This window comes from Struthio camelus, chromosome 21 (genome assembly GCF_040807025.1).
Source record: "Struthio camelus isolate bStrCam1 chromosome 21, bStrCam1.hap1, whole genome shotgun sequence".
Classification (NCBI taxonomy): Eukaryota; Metazoa; Chordata; class Aves; order Struthioniformes; family Struthionidae; genus Struthio; species Struthio camelus.
The window spans coordinates 1,477,814-1,494,327 of record NC_090962.1 but is presented as its reverse complement, the minus strand read 5'-3'; the positions used below and the strand labels follow the sequence as shown (position 1 = coordinate 1,494,327).

General features: G+C 41.8%; 1 protein-coding gene across 6 annotated transcripts in view; it reads right to left on the bottom strand.

Moving 5' to 3' along the window:
• Positions 1-16,514, bottom strand: part of MEGF6 (multiple EGF like domains 6) — a 147,574-nt gene that overhangs the window by 109,887 nt on the left and 21,173 nt on the right. For all 6 annotated transcript variants that reach the window (XM_009671624.2, XM_068915702.1, XM_068915706.1 and 3 more), the window contains one exon: positions 6,257-6,361. In XM_009671624.2, coding sequence (XP_009669919.2) covers positions 6,257-6,361 — 105 coding nt within the window. The remainder of the gene's footprint in view (positions 1-6,256; positions 6,362-16,514) is intronic.

Sequence of the window (16,514 nt, the reverse complement as noted above, 5' to 3'; positions counted from 1 at the left end):
TGCCAGGATAGCTTCTTTGGTAGGTGACAGATAGAAAAAAATGATTCGCTGATTAACCATTCTCTGACTTTCTCCAAAGCTATCTCCTCTGAAAGACTTCTTGGAGCATATAGCGTCTCCAGTCTCCAGCTTCCCACCCTATCATTCAAATTCAGCACAAACGTTGACTGACTGGCTGGCACAGAAACTAACCATCCAGATAACTTTTAACAGCAAAGGAGAACATGAGATTCCAGATAATTAGGTTTCCACCAGAAGTTTGTCCAGTCAAAGTATTTATCAAGGAAAATCGTTTACAAAAGTAAGTAAGAAATTAAGATGGAGGGAGGAGTTTGTGACTGGGATCTTCCAGGATTCTTAATCAGCACATTCTCTGTGGCAAGCAGCAGAGGGCTTTGAGAAGACATTAGGGATAATGAAAAGCATCAAGAGACAAACAGAAAGCAACTCTCTGCAAGCTAGAGCTTACACAGCGTTTTCTTTGGTCTTTCTGAGCCTTTCAGGACTCTAGAGCTGGGGTAGCACGTTTAAAAGCTAGATGGCAGGAAAGTTTAAAATGAAACTTGAAAGCCAGGAAAGTTTTCTGAAAACGCTCTTGCAAAATAAACACTGTCGCCAATCTACTATATCCGTTTTCTTCATCCTGCAGCTGATGAAAATGTTCCACGGTTTGCAGATCCTCCATCAGTATACAGGCTTTGGGTTATACGAACACACACATTCTCTCAGGAAGCAAATTAAGTACCTGGTTTCATCTCTTTTTTCCTCTCTCCAGCCTCAGAGCCATTGTTTTCATGGCATAAATGCAATATTTCACCTGATGCTAATAAAACCACAAGATTTTGCGCAGGATGACCATTGTCATAGGAGACAAACCTGGAGGCAGACAGCTAACAACAGTACATAGAGAATCTTCAAATACCTTCTGCTGGCTAATACTACGGAACAGACACATACCCAAGTTGATTTCCTAACTATCTTCTGCTGCTCCCTCCTTGTTTATCTCCTATAACAATGACTGATGTGAGCATTTTGCCCTTTATTCAAAGCCTGAACCCAAGTCCGTTACAGGAGCTGACACAGAAGAGAATATCTGCAGCTCGATCCCTCTTCTCTTAAACAGGAAATGCTCTCACTACACGAGCTTCATTTGTCCCAGCATGATGATCACAAAACAGCTGTGATTCTGACATGACAGAGCTTTGGAGGTATGCTTTCTGCAGAGGTCACTCTTCAACAGTCTATGTGAATCAGAAAGCAGCAGAAGAAAGTGTGGCAAACCAGCCTGTTCTCTAGAGTGGCCGAGACTATGAGACAGTGGCCCAAGAAGATAACCACCCCTGAATAATGCAAAGTAGAGAGTTCTCGAGGTGCTCCACACCTTCTGGCTCAGGAACCCATAGTGCTCACACACCACCTGCGACCCAGCTTTTGAGGTGTGGTGGATTTGTGATGTCATTCTTTAAACCCAAGTGAGTTAAGGAACCTAGGATCTGTTAAGGAGCTGTGCTCACTCCGTGTAGACATATGCTACCCTTCATTTGGCCAAATCCTTCCAAACTCCTACCATCTCTCATATTCACCACTTGGCCTTTTCAAAAAATTCACTGAGGATACCAATTCGTATTGATTACATTACATTTTCCGCTCCTTTACCAGAAGACAAGGGAAACAATAGAAGTTACAAACAAACCAGCATTTCCTGTTTAGGTCTAAGTTTTCAAAGGTCCATCTACTTCCTCCTAGCCCTTGAAGTGACCAGATAGTCACGTCTAGATGGATTTGCTGGAAGAAGCAGGATGACCGTGCCTTTGCAACGTTTATAAACAACAGGGCTAGGGAAGTGTTATTGTGGTAGAATGGGATGTCAAGAGGTTACTGTTGCCATAAGCTTGAAACATAAGTCACTTCACTAAAATAATATGAGGATGCAAAAGTGAAAAGTGACATACCCAACTCATGCATTGTGAATTGGTAGAAAAATCTTGGGCATTTTACTCAGTTTAGCACTTCAGAAAGGTTCAAACACTGTTATACTTTACATGATTGTCCAAACTGCAACTCTTGGAGGTCGATCCACACCTTATTTTTAATTGGAGATTATAATTTTCCACTTTCTCCTACAGTCACCTCTTATCTGACCAGTGCCCTTTTGCACTAGAAGTTTCTCTTTACCTTGAAAATCTGTTAGTGCAAAGGGAAAATTGGAAACCAGCTCAGAAAACTGTGATATTAACTAGTGATTTGCAGTTTACTTGCCCTGTTCCACTTGCCCTGTTCCATTTGCCCCTTTCTCTTTGTTTCCCCCTTCTCTTCATCAGCCCTGCAGAAGTATATGAAGATGGTGCACCATACTGATTGAGCTGGTAACACAAGCTACTATTGTCCTCCTTTTCTGGCTCATGGTGTTCCTGCAAAAAGCTTTACAGGGAAGTAAAATAAAAGCTAATCTTCAGTCTTGCAAAGTCTGACCTTTTAAAATCGAAAGCATGGACTTCAGGTTCCTTGTTCAAGGAGGGTAACATTAGTGGAATTTACAGATGTATTTTCTTCCTCTCCAAAATAAACCAGTCATTTCCCCTCTAAATAAATATTTGGGGGGGTCTCAGAAATGGGCTCTTTGTTTTAAAATCTGCAAGCAGTTATAATTTTGGGAATTGCTAAATATTTCCAAATGTGAAAATGCTTTTGCCACTTATGTTCTGTACAGGAAGGTGCCCTGCGTTTATTTTATTAATTTGTATGAGAAAAGCTATGACAAAAAAATTGCACTGGACAATTTAAGGACTGTTTATTTCCTAGAAAACCCTGTAATCTAGCCTTCACATGTGCAAACCTAAGCAGTCAGTGCAAGAGTGTGTACATCTCCGAGAATTTAGCTATGTTCTAATCCTTCTCAGGTCAAAGGATGATGCAGAAGCAGTATCTTAACTAGCAGGTTTAAATTGCAGATAGTGGGATATCACTGGGTGGATAAATAATTTGGAAGTATGTTACTATGAGTTTGACTATCTTAAGAAATGCAAAACAAACACAAAGCAAAACAGACTGAGAATCGTTTCCAGACCAACAGTGTCATTTTCATCTTAATCTAAAATGCAGAATTTTAACAGTTAACATTAAATTATCCACACAGTCTTAAGTGACTAATGGGTTAAAACTGGGCTGAATCATTTCCTGGGAAATGCTTTGTTTCCTGTCAGCACCTGTGGGAAGGTAGAAACAGTGCCAGTCCAACACTGTACCTGCCTTGTCTGCAAGCTGGGAGCAGCTCTGCATCGTTTGACCTAAATGCAATAGAAACATAAGCAAACCTCAAGGAAATTCCCACCCTCCTGCCATCTCTCCAGGTCACAATGTGCACAAATAGTATACAAAACAGATTTTAACTGCTAACATCACGGTGCTTAAGACAAGCAGAATGTTATGCCTCCTTCTGACACGATGACACTTTTTTTAGAATACTAACACAGGAGAGACACCCCCCCACACCCCGTATGTCTAACATGTGGCGTTTACCCTGGATGGCATCTTTGAAAATGTTGTAGAGAGAAGGACAGTCAGTCTGGGAGAGATGTCACACCTTGCTGTGATGGGAGATGAAAGCTTGCTGGTGGCACTAGGCACTAGCACAGGATGTAGACCCAGCCCCCATGCAGAAATGAATTTTTTGAGTCTCAGACACTCTACTAGTGATTTATGCACCATGTTAGATGAGTTCGTGCCACCTCTATGCTTCAGAATGCCTGTGCTGCAGGGCATAACAATCACTGAAATCAGTGGAACTACTAGAGGAGGAAGGTTTTGCGCTTAAGTAACACGGTAACATGGCACTAGCACTAATTGCTCTCTATGGCCTTGCAGGAAATCACAGACCACTTTGTGGGTTCAGTCATCCTAGATGATAGACAATAAACGTCTTTTGCAGAGAAACAGGGAAGACATAAAAGTATGCTGATGCACACACACCACAGGGCTGGCTCTGTCAAGGGGAATTCTACGTGATAGCAACGGACAGAGCTGCACACTCCACCCGCACAACGTTCACTTTTCAGCTGGAAATTCAGTGAGCTGGGGGCCCTCAGAGGGTTATTTAAAAAAACAAACAGAAGAGAACTGAGAGACAGAGGCCGCCCACTCCATGGCAGGATGCGAGCCTCTGAGGCAGGAATAAACTTACCACAGCAGCTCCGCAGTATCCCCCATCCTGTTTTTCTTCACAGCCTTGCACCAGTGCATTCAGTTCTTTTGTGGAACTCTGTTCAAGTCACCTCACAGAAAAGCCAAAAGCAAGTCAAGAAATTCCAGTCACCTCCAGGAGAATCAGGAGGATGCTGTGTTGCTGCTTTACCTTCCCTGCTCAGGGGGCAGGCTGTACAGTCAACTTAGAGCAGGCCTCTAAAGAAACACTGCAACGAGTATTTGTGTTGGGCCCAGGATTGCAGCAGCTGGGCCTTAAGCATGTTACAGTTCTGCAGGCAGCCTCACCATCAAACAAAAAAGAAGCTAGGCTCCAGACCCAAGGAGTCATTCGTTCACAAATGGCATCTGCATTTCTGGAAATAACTCAGGTTTGGATGCCCTACAGAAAAGGGCAGCAGCCAGGTTCACAATCCGTACAGCTGGGCTTGAGGAGATTCCTTCCCCCCCCCCCCCCCCCCCCCATATTATCAAGGAAATTGTTTCATTTTCTAATGGAGAAGTTGTGCCATCACACAAACACCGGACAGGGAACTCTAATAACCATTACACACAAACTGGTGTTCCAGGCAAGTCCAAGGAAAGCCTCAGCCTCTCTAATAAGTATAATTTTAAATCCTGTTAACAATATACGTTAAAGAAAGAACAAGGTATGAATACAGCCTAAAGTCAAGAGTATCAAGGACTTTTTGATTAAACTACAGTTTGTATCTGACTGAGAGAAACCTCCTTCTTTAAAGGGATTATCTGAATGAGACTTAAGGGCCTTTTAAGCACTTCTAAATTGACACTTGCAACAATAATTAAAGTTCCTTAAAATAGATGTACCATGAAAAATGAGAAAGAATCGGCTGAATCAGCAGCTGAAACCTGGCTGAACAGAATATCAGGTGATTATGAGCTTCCCTGCAAGCTGAAGTGGTAAGAACTCATATCTACCCTCTTAATAGTGTTAAAACACTCTCTTTCTCTGGAATTGGTCATCTTTCTGTTTTCTGTTCCGATTCCTCTGAGAAGGATGTCAAAGGGTTTCAGGCTCTGCGGAAAACGTTCTTCTCCAGCCCTGGGTTTCCCAGAGACCTAAAGTCCTTCTCAGTGGGAAAAGAGCAGCTCCTGCTTATGACCATTCCTACGTCAACGACCAGTCTCGCCTAACTCCATAAATCTGCTTGGAGTTCTTAAAAAGCAAGGAACTGCATATCTCTGAAGGAAGAGATGTTTACCTAATGGTAAAAAAAAAAAAAAAAACCTAAAAAAAACCAAAATGAAACAAAGAAAACCTTTCTTATTATTTAATTTGCTGTTATAAATTCATACTGTCTAAAGTGAATGTGAGTAACTGTTACTGCCTTGTACCTTTCAGACTTAACAGTCAAAGAAAGAAAAAGTATGGATAGCTGTTTTTCTCTAGAACGGTACAAGGTACATTTTCTTTTACTGTGTATAAAGCACAGAGTACCAGTCCCACTTTTAGTGGCTGTTTGCTACACGCTATCACATTAACAAATCAGAACATCTCTGAATTACCAAACGTAAGAAACTCAATAACCTTGAAGAGATAATTTCTATATTGCACAACAGTTAATTAAATAATGCTTAACAGACCCAAACTAAAGCCTAACCAGAGACATAACTGATCTAGTTAGTCACAGCTTAACTGTTTTCCTTTCTGACGGTGGCAGCCCATTGCCATGCTCGCTCAGGCTGCGATTCACTTCACAGGAAATGACCCCAGGGTTTCTTTGTTTGACCCAGCTTTAATCAGCTGCCTTCTCAGATTCCAACAAATCCCTTCTGCTGATGGCAGCCAGGAATAAAGGCTATTGTACAGTATGGAGAAACAGCGCTACATTTCACAGCAAGTCATGCTAGGCACTTCCTTTCCAAACATTCAATTCCCACAACATTACAGCGTCCAAAAAAGTACAGGGCAGATTATTGGAGTTTTGTAGATAAAATAATGGCTAGTGAAAAAAAGGGGGGGAGGTATCCCCCAGTCTTTATCCCCTCCACTTCTAACTCAAAATTCAAGAAAGGATTTGAAAAGACTACTCACCATACTGACAGCGAGGTCCCTGGAAACCGGAGGGGCAATGACAGAGCTGAGAAGATCCTTTTATGCAATTTCCACCATTGAAACAAATGCCATAATTGCAGATAGCTGCAAGTTGGAGGCAGAGAAAAATTCTTGAGATCATGATCGTAAGAATATATACACTAAAAATGCCTATTCATTGTGTTAAGTTCCTAAAGTTCCTGTAACAAACTTCCATAGTTATAAAAACACTGTTAAACCATTTTTGAAATGCAACTTTCTTTTGGTTGACAATGCGATATTCTAACAGTACATAGAGTCTTCCAAAATTTAGGACAGAAGGTAAAATATCTTAGCTAATGTCTGCTTAGGTGTTTAAATGGTTTGCACAGGTTTGCAGGATGATATTAACACCTAGTTTTATTAAAATAAATAACACCAGGATCCCATTCCAGATCTCATCTGAAAAGGATTTTATCAAGCATGACCACTTTTCCAATACTCCATCTGGAGCCCTGATTTCCAGCTGAATCAGAAAAAATGTTGCCAGCAGTTGAATCATCAATGTCACCTGCCACATAACCAGCAGATTTTTCTTGAAGGTCTCCCATGTATACCTTCAGCAAACTAGCCTGATTTGCATAAAGCTACTTGTGACACATAAAAGAGAATATATTGCAGTACTGATAACATTAAATACCAGAACTGCGTTACTTACGATGAAGAAGGTGAGGTGCTTCCTCACCTGCTAGGTCAGTTATACAGTAGCAAGACCTCTGACAAGCAGCAGTTACCTGCTGCTTTCAAATTTCAAGGCAAGTCTGGGATCCCCAGTCAGCAAGTACACACATAAAGATTTTAACATTTTCACATTCCTTTTCAAGGACTTCAAATTTACTCTTCAGATTTTGTGCTGTTTCTTCCACAGCAATGGCGCAGCAGTACAAGCGGGAGCCAGGACCTACATTCCTCGCATTCCCTTACTCTTTATTAGGACATTAGTTGCTTCAGTAACTGTTTTAGGGAAAAAAAATTCTTGCTCTTGTCACTTCACACTTGGAAAAAATCACTCAGTCCTTCCAAAGTGATGGCGCAGAATGAAACACTTGTCTTGACTGTGTTAGGTGTGTTGCACTGCATTACGTTCTCACGGTGGACACACAGAGCCAGGAAACAGAAGACTTCTAGTGGAGACAGAACTTACCCAATCAGCAAACTTCTTTGCTCATGTAACTTATGGCAGTTCCCCCAAAAAAGTAAGCTAAACTAAGATGACTTTTTCTACTAAGGCTGCCCTCACGAGGCCGTTTGTCAGTAAAATGATAATAATCCTTTTCTTTATGCTCCTTGCTGAGGGAATAACAGTAGCAAAATTCTGAAGGACAGAGTAAGCCCCTATCAGCACAGTGGAAAAATTAATCTTAATCATCTCACATAGGCATTTAGAAAGTCCATTCACTAATTTTCAGAAATACTTGAACTAAAGGCAGTAACACCTAAGGAACTAAATCTGCAAGGGCTGAACGCTCACATAGACCCATCATCTCTCCTGCATCTGCCATCAGACCATGAGGGTTAGCTTGGTCTACAAGTACTTTTCTTAAAGCGTAGCTAACTTAATTATGACAAAACAGTGAGAATTCACACAAAAATATTTACAAAGTCTGAAGGTTGTTTAGAGCCTGTTGCTCCCTCCCTGGAAGTAAGTCCGTCCAGTCAAAGAACCCACTGACCAGAGCCCAGAGCTGATGACGGCAAGCAGCCATCTTCTTTCTCGGCATCACCTAAGCTGCTAACCTGTCCAATGGCCGCTTAGGAAAACACGTTCTTTCCTTAAATTCCATCATGCTGTTTCTGTTGATGTAATATTTGCTCTCCCCATCTGGTCTAAAAACACTCACAGAGGTGCTATATAAAATTAAACAGCTACCACCTCTAGGCCAGTGTTGGCTGGATTTCAGCTGATCTTGAAGTTAATCTGATATCTGTCTCCTACTTACCTAATGAGGGTGTTCTGCAGAATAATTTATGTGTTTAAAGTACTTAGAAACTGTCAGGTGGAAAGCATAGTAAAAATGAAGTGTTATTTCTCACAGTACTATAGTTCTACATGGCAATATCCAGATATAAAGCTAGACTCCTTCTGCGAATCAAGAGAGAAGGCTGCTAGGGAAAGCTGCAACGTGTTCCTTATGTCCTCATTCAATTCAGACTCGAAAGACTTTTGTTCCTGCTTTTTTTTTGAGGGGCATGCTTCCCAGTGCTCACCTGGGCTGTACCCAGGGCTTTTTTGCGGCCTTCTCCTAGCTTGCCTTTAATCCTTTTTTCATGCACAAAACACAAGAATATCAGGCTAAGAGCCCTCTGCATGCAAGTATCTAGAAGGGCCTTTATTTTGGGTAGGGACGTATGCATACTCGAGGTGAACTAAAACTCTGATTCATGTCATCATTTATGTACTGTTGGCATTTCCATGTGAAAACAGCCAGGAGTGGTAACGACAGTATGTTACATGCCTTACTTTCAAAGAGAATCCTCAGCTGTTTGAGAAAGACATTTCATAACAGTGCGCATTTTCCTCCTAGACAACCAGCTTCATCCCCTTACCGTGACACTGCAGACAACTCTCACTTTTATGAAGATGAACCAATATCTTCAAGAAGTGAAATACCTGACTACACACAACTAGTTGACCAGACCAGTAGCAAGATACATATCCCACCTCCCCACCCCGGTCTAATCTGACAACATTTTCTTTCAGTACTGTTCGTTTATCCAGCCCCCCGAATGGAAGTGCTGAGACATCTCCTACACGTTATCCACACATTTCTTCGCTCCCTCTGTGCCTTCACTACCAGAATCTCTAGCTTTGAGGTTCAACTGTGTTTTCATTCCATGCATCTCCAAAACGTGCCACCTGACTGCCGTTTCAGGCCCTAGTTTCAGAGTGATTTCACAACTCCCTCACGGTCCTCTGCTGACACACGGGCAACTCAACGCAGAAAAAAGGCAGCAAGTACGCCACTGAAATGTGTACAGCAAACCTTCAGAGCGCTGCTTTCTTTGATTAAGCGTGTGTTGAATTGGCATTTCTGGGAAAACTAAATAATAAGTAATCTCACATGGACTCTGGAAAGTGTTCTACAACTGATACTTCAACAGGTGATGCACTGAGATTTGGCACTAATAGTAAGTAACATGTCAGTCCCCACAGTAATAGAAGTGGCAGGACTTAAAACTGTCTTAAAAGTAATTTTTTAAAAATCACAACTGAACAACAACAGGTGAGATTTAAAAACCAGTCTCCCTTTAAATCAGTCTCTATTTTAAACAATATTTCATCCTACATCGAAATGTCGTGGGTATCATAGCCATGACACCGACTTGCTCTGGAGGAGTAACTATTCCCTGTTAAGAGTTTGCTCAAGAAACGCATCAATTTTTCCTGCACGTGTTATCTGCAAACAATCAGATACATGCAATTGCTCATTAAATAAAGTCTTCTAGCAAAGGGTTCACATAATTCAACCCGTAGATATGTCCCAAAGAATTCACCAAGACTGCTGTTTTGAGTACTCAGCTTGTTCCCCCGTTTCTTATTGAACAAAATCCTCAAGCAGAAACTCAAGAGCACCAGGTCGAGAAGGGGCTAGACACAAACGCTCTCACTCTGCAGGTAGGCTGACATCACCAGTTTACACTGTCTAGATTTTAAACAGGAAAATTATTCAGCCTTGGCCAAGTAAATAACTTGAACAGGAAACCTAGAGGGGAAAGCTGTATGTTTTCGTCCCAGCCCCTACAGCCATCCATTTCATTCATGGAAAGTCTTGCTGAAAATCACAGTTTAATACAATTAAAAATACATACATATACACTCTTGCAAAACTGTCCTATAGTTGGCTGAATGAAAGACCACTTTCACCAGAAGGGATATTGTCCCCTATCTTAGGGCGAGAAGACAGCCATATAGCTAATTAACCTTCTGTTCAGAGCTCAGATTGTTTCTGTCACTGAGAACCAGAGATTAAATATGCAACTAATTCTCTGGTTCTCCAGCTTGTACTTTAGGAATTCCAAAGGGACTTCCTCATCAATTTTTTGCTTTCCATAAATAAACCCAGCACATTTACTTCTCAGTATCAACATACTTTTGTTAAAAGAGGCATAAATTGCAGAGTTAGTGGTCATACTGCCTAAGCAAACATCAAGAAATCAGTGCGCCTGCAGAGCTGGAATTGCAGGAAGGGGTGGCACGGGCCCAGGAGCGGCTGCCCAGGCTGCGCGCTCCAGCATGCCCCACATACCCACGCAAGGCCAGACCCACGGCCCATGCGCAAAGCAACCCTGAAATTCAGCACAGGCGTAGCACCGCAGGAGGCCCCTGGCACACACACAGCCCTTCAGGCCCGAGTCACTCGACTGCCTTCGTACGGTGGCAGCGTGCTGCTGGGTGCCTTAGCAAATCCCCAGGGATGCCACAAGCCGCAGCTGAAGTCCCTGGGGCACAGGGACAGCGCTCCGTTCTCCCAGCCGCTCCCAAGAGCCGTTCTCCGAGCAGCTCACAGACGTTGCACCGTGGTTTAGAAACGGAAAGGCTAAACAACTGTATTTCCAGCCAGCAAACGGGTAAAACGACTCACACAGGATCATACTGGCTCTTGTAGCAATAATGGAAGCTTATTTATTTTCAAACTGGAGGGCTCTTTAAGGAAAAGAATGCTAGAAACTGCTTTCTACTTCTCCGTTAAGCTTTCCTGGAGAGCTGGCTATCCAAACACTGCGTCCCCTTTTGAATGGATGAGGGAATGAAACAGAGCTAAACTGTAAGTCAGCCTGAGTCGTCACATCTCACTGTGCGCACCAAGTGAAGTGTCAAACGTACACAGAGTCAGAGAATGCTCAGTTACGCTTTTGAAATCCACCTTTTCAAATAATCTAAATAAAAACTATAAACAAGGATTTTCTTCCCCACAGAAAAAAATATTTTGTATAATTTATGAAGTGCAAAAAATATTTTATACTTCCCACTAGGAAATACTTATCTCAAAAAGAGAAATGTTTTCAATAAATTATGTTGTAATGTGTGCAGTACTTTGTCAAAATGTAAGAAAGCTGGACAAGTGCCTAAGTCCATTTAAAGATATGGACAATGAAACTTTTTTCTCTATTCGCCAAGCTGGACAGAGCGATGTTGTGCCCTACTTCCTCGTTTGTTTCTTTTTCTTGCATCTCCTTTCTCCCTTTCCTTTTTCACTTTCCTTAAACAAATTGTGTCACAAAATCCAAGAATAATGGAATCGGATAGGGATGCATTTCCCAAAAGCCATGGCAAACCAGTTAACAGGCAACAAAAAGAACTTCATGCGCCTGCATGGCTAGGAATACGAAATGTCTGCATGGTGTGAGCTGGCAGATACACATCTGTAACAGGCGTCTCAATAGTTCCTGGTCCAAACTGTTCCCACTTAACTACGCTGAGATTCCTGCTCAGCTTGGGATGGATTGCGGACAGGGTTGGCCAAGAGCAATGATGTATTACAGCTTATGCATCCCAGAATGGAATTCACTGCAACTGCCAACTGTGTCATGGTCACCTGTGTTAGAGGCCCTGGTGTCTTATTGATCCAGTTTATGGATCCAGAGACCATAATTATTTCAAGTAGCTGAAATTACAAAAGACAGACCTGGCAATCCAAAATGTGTTGGCTCAGAAAGACAAATTTACTAGAAAGAGCAAAGAATGCAAGTGACCCAGACAAACATTAGGAGCTTAATGAAAGCCAAGTGCAGCTTACACTGAGATTTAGTTTGGATTATGTTCCGGCTAAAACAGATTGCTGTCCTGCACAGTCGCTGACTACAGCTTCTTGCCAACAGAAGAAGTGAACCATCAAACACATACTGCATCCTTTTGAAGATGCAAAGCCTTCTCCACCAAAGTAAAGGTAAGATTTATCTTTGGCTTTAGAGGAAACAACAGTGGAAAGAATGACTGCAATGTCTTTTTCCTGCCAAGACGGTTTGGGATTATTGCAATACCAAATCACAAGTGGGAGTAGTTGAGTTGCTATGTAATGTCAACTGATCACAGTCAGTGACGCCACTCCCGACCCACAGCCAGAATCTGCCCCAGAAAGTTACAGCTAGGTTTGATGATGCAGCATACGTAGCCAGAACAATCCTTCACACTCTTTAAAACCAGCCTCCAGAATAACACTCAGAACTGGGTCCTTTCCTTGAAACTTTAACATTCACACTCGCTTTAAACAGTTGGACTCCGTGGTTCAGGTTAAAGGACATTTTCAAGGATTTTACTTCATAAAGAAAAGGCCCAGGAAATTTTGGCCTGACGGCAGAGACCCATGTGCTTCTGGCCACTCTCATTACATATCTGCAGCTCTTCACACCAAATTCATATCAAGTGAAAAAACAACACTATCTCCTGTCAATGTTATCTGGGCTCATGAGTGCACAGGCAGAATAAACAAACAAATAGCAACTTCTGGAAAGGCGATTCTTTCGTCTCTAAACCTGCAAGGCTGCCAGGTCTGTACGTTCTAACTGCCACTGAGGAAAATGCTAGAGAATTAAATATGTCTCCAGCAGGTATAGCCTGGAAACCTACTGTCAGCTACTCAAGTGTGTTCACGAGGCCCTCAAGAGACAGTGGAGACATCGGCCAGCACAGAAAGCAGTGCTTGGTGCTGGGCATAGGCCAGTGGGAGAACTCCCCAGCCAGGAGGCACTAAACCCTGCTTAAGGCCAGCAATCAAATGGTATCTTTTCAGTTAGTGACTAAGCATACAAAATCCTACGATTAAATTACATTAACATTAAATTTACATAACATTGAATTAAGAATAGTAACTAATAAAAAAAGCAGGTCTTGTGATTATTCAATTCATTCTGTATCGTCGTAACCGGGGAGGAAAGGCACTCTGTGAAGCTTCAAAAACGGCTTCAAAATACTTGGTGCAAAATACTTAATGCATACCGCAGAACACCGATTGCGCATTCAAAACACAAAAGAATCATGGATGGAAAGAATGCAAGGAAGGATTTGCATTTTTTTGGTTCATTGTCAGAATAGTTTGTGCACAGAAAAGGATAAATTCGCAATCTTACCAATGCATTTTTCAAAGATGCTTTGAATGGTTGACTTTAAAGACATACCCACAAAATCAGCGAAGGAAAAGCAAAGGCTACTCGTTGCACAAAAGCAAGCCAAAGCATGCAGGTTTCAGCTTGTCATACCTGAAAAAATCCTTCCCTCCTGATTACAGGTCTCCTAATATTTGCACAATTAAGGGCCACGTTTTGATGGTACTGGCATTCCCTATAATCAAAAGGAGACTATTTGAGCAGTAAAGGCTAGTCCCTTTTACCTCTCCATTCCTCAACTCCAATCTCCTACCCAGCTAAGGAATTAAGATGATGTAGTTAATACTGCAGATTCACATCCTCAACACTGTCCTAAAGGTTTCATCAGTTGCACAAAGCTCATAGACAACTCGCATCAAGCTGACCGAAATATTCTGCGTCCTGAAGTTAATCTGGAGAGAGAGAAAAATCAACACTGCAGCATGGCCTGATGTTGGGAAGATATATAACTATGTCACCTTGAGTTACATAGAAGGATGTGTCCCTGCCAAAGCAGACCCAGGCAACAGGATGAGGATCAGCAATGGGACAAAAAAGATCCACCTAGCTCCCATGAACAATTCACAAAGACTTTAAGCTTGTTGGCAAGATGGTAACTAGAGATTTGACACAGAGCTTTTGAGACGCAATCAATGGTTTAAAAGAGATCAAAGCATTTTTGTATGTGAGCACTGTGACCAAAGATTAAAAGGACAGAAAGAAAACTTCAGCCGGCGGTGAAGATATATTTCTATTGGACAGACAGAAAAGTGGGGAAGAAGAGGGAAAGAGGTTTCATGTCAGATAAGCACCTGAGCTCAACTACATGGAATTTGCAGGCCAAAATTTGGTATAAACACCTGCAAATGCTAACTGCAAGGGATGTAAAACAGAAAGGGAAAAGATGTTCTGCTCCATTTTCTGCAACTCGATCCCAAAGCAATGAATCTAAAGAATAAAGCTAATCTCTTCACTTGTGTTTATGAGTAACACTGGAGCCACAACACAGAAACTATGTTAATTACCAGGGCAACTGATGGATTACAACGATGACAATCAGCAACATGCCCAACACGTCCCCTGGCCTTTTTATTCTCAAGTATTATATATTTATATAGGGCCTTTACTTCCCAAAGAGCTCAGAGCACTAAAATACTATACTATAGAGCTGCAACAAAGGATCAGCTGCAGCAGTCTTTCTTACGAGTCCAGCGCAGGAGCGGAAATTCCACTTCTACAAGAGTTTTTCACTTCTACACTGCTATGCTCTGTGATGGTTGTAAGAGTGCCAACCAGTAGACATGGGGCCTAAAGAAAAATATCAACAAGAAGAGACTTTTAACAAGCTTTTCTCTCAGAAGCACAAATCTCCCAAAATGCTGTTCTCCATAAAGCAGAGAGCCATCGTCACCGGAAACAGCAAGATATATTTCTACTGTAATGGAAGGATATACTTCTCACACGTATCATCCCAGTTTCTTGGCTACATGTGCAATAAGTTGCCTTGTCACTCATTGCCTCCAGGCCTGGAACAAATCCAGTGCCGTTGTGCTCCTGCTACGTCCCAAGCTGGAACGTTAATAGGCAGAGACAAGAGAGAGAAGTGACGTTCTGCTGCTCAGTGTAAATCTTACTCTGGCCCTTGCTCAGGGGAAGCAAGAGCTGGCACGCTATCAAGAACTGAACTTCCAGCCTTTGGAAACTGTGATAGCCAGAGCAAGCTAGAACGGGTGTTGTGGATTTTAGCACCAGTTACTTCACTGAAACACAAAATGGAAACATAAAAAGCCACTAGACCAGTTACTTCTGTGTATAGCAGAGGTTCATTTCCCTGGGATAAAAGGAATAATTCTCCCTTCCCCCTTCCCATATCCAGATATTGTACTGATTGCCATGCAATCTTGGAAGTAATAGAACAGAAATGTTTCCAGAAACAGTGAGAAGCGTGTGGTAAAGTTTTGTGATGTTACTGTGTAATGGATCTGTGGCCCAGGACAAAAATGTATTGGTCTAAATATCTAATTAACTAATTAAGCTATAACTAGAGCAACCCTGAACTATAACTTTACCTGGTTCTAAGTCTCATTCTAACTGACATATGAAGTTTGCACAGTTTGCACCTTAGATGCATTAGTGCTGAAATACTTAAGCCTCACTGTTGACTCTTTCAAGGACCTGAAGCTTTTTCAAATTCCCCTTCCAAAAAAAAAAAAAAAAAGACTATTTAATAATACAAAGGTACCATTGAAGTTCAAATACTCATCTAGCCAAACTAATGAAATGGTGATGAAATAATGTTTCAGAAAGCCAGTTATCTTCTTAGCTAATGTTTTAGTCACTTTTCATAGGCACGTAACCTTGGGGACCTAGGCAATCCTGTATCAATCACATGCTAGCCTGCTGGTGTAATATACTGGAACCAGGGAAATTTTTTCACAAGCATCCTGTTCAGTTGATTCTTGCACTATAACACCTATTATCATAAATACTTCCCAGTGCACAGGCCTCTTCCCTCCCCTGTAGCAAGGCAGAAAGAGCCCATGGCAATGAAAGTTTCGCTGGAACTTCCCATGCCCTGGGGTGCTCCAAGATGCATCTTTCTAAAGTACTGCAGAATTAAATTTTTGCTACATGTCTAGTCTCGCGAGAAGGGATATCTTTTGTTTTCTTTCTTTTTCGCTTAGTACTATTAGATAGAACTGATCAAGTGGTCAAATGGCATAGTAGCCAGTTGCTCGGTTTGACATAATTTAATGCAATAGCAAGTTGGGAAAAGGATAACTACACTGTTCTGGCAACAGAAAAGACAGGATAAATTACAAAAAGTATCATTATAATCTATTTAAAATATCTTTTGCAAGGATTTAGCAAGACAGGATTCTTGGGAAGTTGGAGACAGAGACTGAATTAAAAGGAAAAGTGATGGAGAAAAGCATTTCTCTTACAATGTACAGATTCAAAAAAGTAAAATATGGCCATCCCCTGTACAGACAAAAGATGGCCTCCCAAAGCAGAATACATTATAAGTTTAACCAACATTAGGCTTGACCCCAGCAAAAGGCTCAAGAGTTCAATTAAAGCCTTTCAGGTGACAAAACAGTGAGCCTCCAGGAGCCAAGAGGTGATGCACAAAGGA